The sequence below is a fragment of the Arabidopsis lyrata genome (assembly GCF_000004255.2).
Source record: "Arabidopsis lyrata subsp. lyrata unplaced genomic scaffold ARALYscaffold_532, whole genome shotgun sequence".
NCBI classification, from domain to species: domain Eukaryota; kingdom Viridiplantae; phylum Streptophyta; class Magnoliopsida; order Brassicales; family Brassicaceae; genus Arabidopsis; species Arabidopsis lyrata.
Window position 1 is genome coordinate 1 of NW_003302202.1, and position 2,913 is coordinate 2,913.

Genomic DNA, 2,913 nt, shown 5'->3' on the forward strand with positions numbered 1-2,913 from the left:
ACTTCTGCTAGCAATTTGTTTTCTATGTATCATCAATTTGACCGCACTTCACGCAGTGGTCCAAAGGTGCGGAAATAGATCATAACAAAACTTAACTCCGATAAAGACAAGTTGAAGCTTTCGGCGTTTTATTCACTCATGAACCTTGTTTACAGGCTTTTGTCAGTGAATATGCTGTGACTGGAAAAGATGCTGGTACGGGAAGCCTTCTCGCCTCTCTTGCAGAAGCTGCGTTTCTCATTGGTCTTGAAAAGAATAGGTTTCTTACAAATTTCTTTGATCTCAGCTAAAAACATCAAAATAAGTAAAGCATCTGATGATTTTCTTTGTTGCAGTGACATTGTGGAAATGGCAAGTTATGCACCACTCTTTGTGAACACAAATGATAGACGGTATCTCTCACTTACTTTCCACTTTTTTTTCCGTTCTAATGGTAACTCAGGAAGATAAGGCCATAATCTCAAATTCTTGAATTTGGTTTCAGGTGGAACCCTGATGCAATAGTCTTCAATTCCTCTCATCTATATGGAACTCCAAGCTATTGGGTGCAACGGTTCTTCGCAGAGTCAAGCGGAGCAACTCTTCTCACTTCAACACTCAAGGGAAACTCAACTTCTCTTGTCGCATCTGCAATCTCTTGGGAAAACAATGGCAAAGATTACATACGCATCAAGGTAGTAAACCGAGTGAAATATCCGCAGAAACTTTCAACCTGAACTCTGATGCTGACCCCAAAAACTTGCAGGCTGTAAACTTCGGAGCTAACTCAGTAAATATGAAAGTGTTGGTAACTGGATTAGACCCGAACGTGATGAGAGTTACAGGATCAAAGAAGACAGTACTTACATCTACCAATGTGATGGATGAAAATTCCTTCTCACAGCCAGAGAAGGTAAAAAATCAAAAAATGGACCATCACAAATTTGAGTTTTCCTTTGTTCTTAGTGATTAAATCTAATTCGATTTTTGTTTGCAGGTTGTGCCACATGAAAGCTTGCTAGAGATGGCAGAGGAGGATATGACCGTTGTTCTCCCGCCACATTCCTTTTCTTCATTCGATTTGCTGAAGGAATCTGCAAAGATTAAAATGCCAATTTCTGATTCTTCTTCCCATCAGAAAACTACCACTGTGTGAAGAGAAACAATGACAAAGGAAGTATCGCTTCATGTCAAAAGTCTCTTTGTGGTTAAAATCTAATTACATTTTATAATTTAAATGCATAGAACGTACCCGTGTGTATAGATAATAACAGTTTGGTGAATAAAGTTACTTTCTTTAATCATGTGCTTATCTCGACTCTGGATAACTTGATGATATGCAAGAATGATGTAACAACAGTTTCTTTCTTCTAAGCATAAAGGAGAAGCCGATGCATGAAATAGGGCTGGGCCATTTTATTTCCTTTACTGGGCTTTTTAAAGCCCATCATAATCTGAATTTGAATTTGTTGGAGCAAAACAAATAAAAAATGGCGAAACTGAAGAACACACGATTCCTGCGATCTCTCCTATTGGCCTTGGGTTTTGATATTAGATGGGTTGAGATGGTGATGGTTTGTGTCTCCACTGTCTCTTACACGGTGTTGATTAATGGACAACCTCATGGTCTTGTTGTCCCTCAACGTGGTCTTCGTCAGGGAGATCCTCTTTCCCCTTTCTTGTTTGTGCTTTGCACGGAGGGATTAACTCATTTGCTGAACAGAGCAGAGCAACAAAGTCTTATCAATGGTATGCAGTTTTCTGATGATGGTCCATCGATCCATCATCTTTTATTTGCAGATGATACTTTATTTGTTTGCAAGGCGGTTGAGGCTCAAGTTGCTGTTATTCACAATATTCTTGAAATATATGGTAAAGCGACGGGACAGTACATTAACAAGGACAAGTCTTCTGTCACTTTTGGTACCAAGATTTCTGAGGATGTAAAAGCGCGGGTCAAAACAGCTCTTGGGATTAATTCTGAAGGTGGTGCTGGTTCCTACCTTGGGTTGCCTGAATGTTTTAGCGGATCTAAAAAAGACATGCTTGATTACATTCATGAGAAGCTAAAAAATAGGCTTTCAGGCTGGTTTGCAAAGACTCTTTCTCTTGGTGGAAAAGAAATTCTTCTCAAGACAGTGGCAATGGCTATGCCTGTTTATGCCATGTCTTGTTTTAGGCTTCCAAAAGGTACATGTGAATCTCTTTCTAGCGCTATGTCTGCTTTTTGGTGGAGTTCTTTAGAGAATCAGAGAAAGATACATTGGATTGCATGGGACAGAATGTGTTTGACTAAGGAGCAAGGTGGTCTTGGTTTTAAAGATCTTGCTCTTTTTAACCAAGCTTTATTGGCCAAGCAAGCTTGGAGATGTTTGCAGGCTCCTGACTGTCTATTTTCCAGATTCTTAAAGAGCAGATATTTTCAGGAAACTTCTCTACTTCATGCTGTAGCTGGGAATAGACCATCTTTTGCTTGGAGAAGTCTCTTGTATGGCCGTGAACTTCTGCAGTTGGGTCTGAAACAAATGATTGGTGATGGAGCTTCTTTGAAGGTTTGGACTACCTTATGGCTTGATGACATCCGGATGCGCGCTCCTCTTATGAAAAATATCCTTGTGGACCTGGAGCTCTCTGTTAAGGATCTCATTGACCAGGAGACAAGAACATGGGATCCGGGTTTGTTGGATGAGCATTTCTTTCCTAGAGATGTTGAAATCATTCTCAAAATTAAACCTGTTACTTCTTCCCCAGATTTTTTCAGCTGGAAACACAACAAAAGTGGGGATTATAGTGTTAGATCTGGTTATTGGTTGGCTTGTCAGGAGTACAAGAAAGAGGAGATCAGTTTTGCCTCTCAGCTGCCTTCTTTAAACGGTCTGAAGGATCAAATCTGGAAATTATTAGCTCCTTCTAAAATCAAGATTTTCATTTGGA

The 2,913-nt window shown here is 39.9% G+C and overlaps 1 protein-coding gene across 1 annotated transcript; it reads left to right on the plus strand.

Moving 5' to 3' along the window:
- Positions 1–3: 3 nt before the first annotated feature.
- On the plus strand, positions 4–1,283 carry LOC9298483 (alpha-L-arabinofuranosidase 1; the record flags this gene model as incomplete). Its single annotated transcript, XM_021031715.1, has 6 exons — positions 4–66; positions 156–259; positions 336–392; positions 485–674; positions 746–892; positions 977–1,283. Coding segments are annotated over 6 exons (720 nt in total), but the record flags the coding sequence as incomplete, so codon positions are not given.
- Between the last annotated feature and the right edge of the window lie 1,630 nt (positions 1,284–2,913).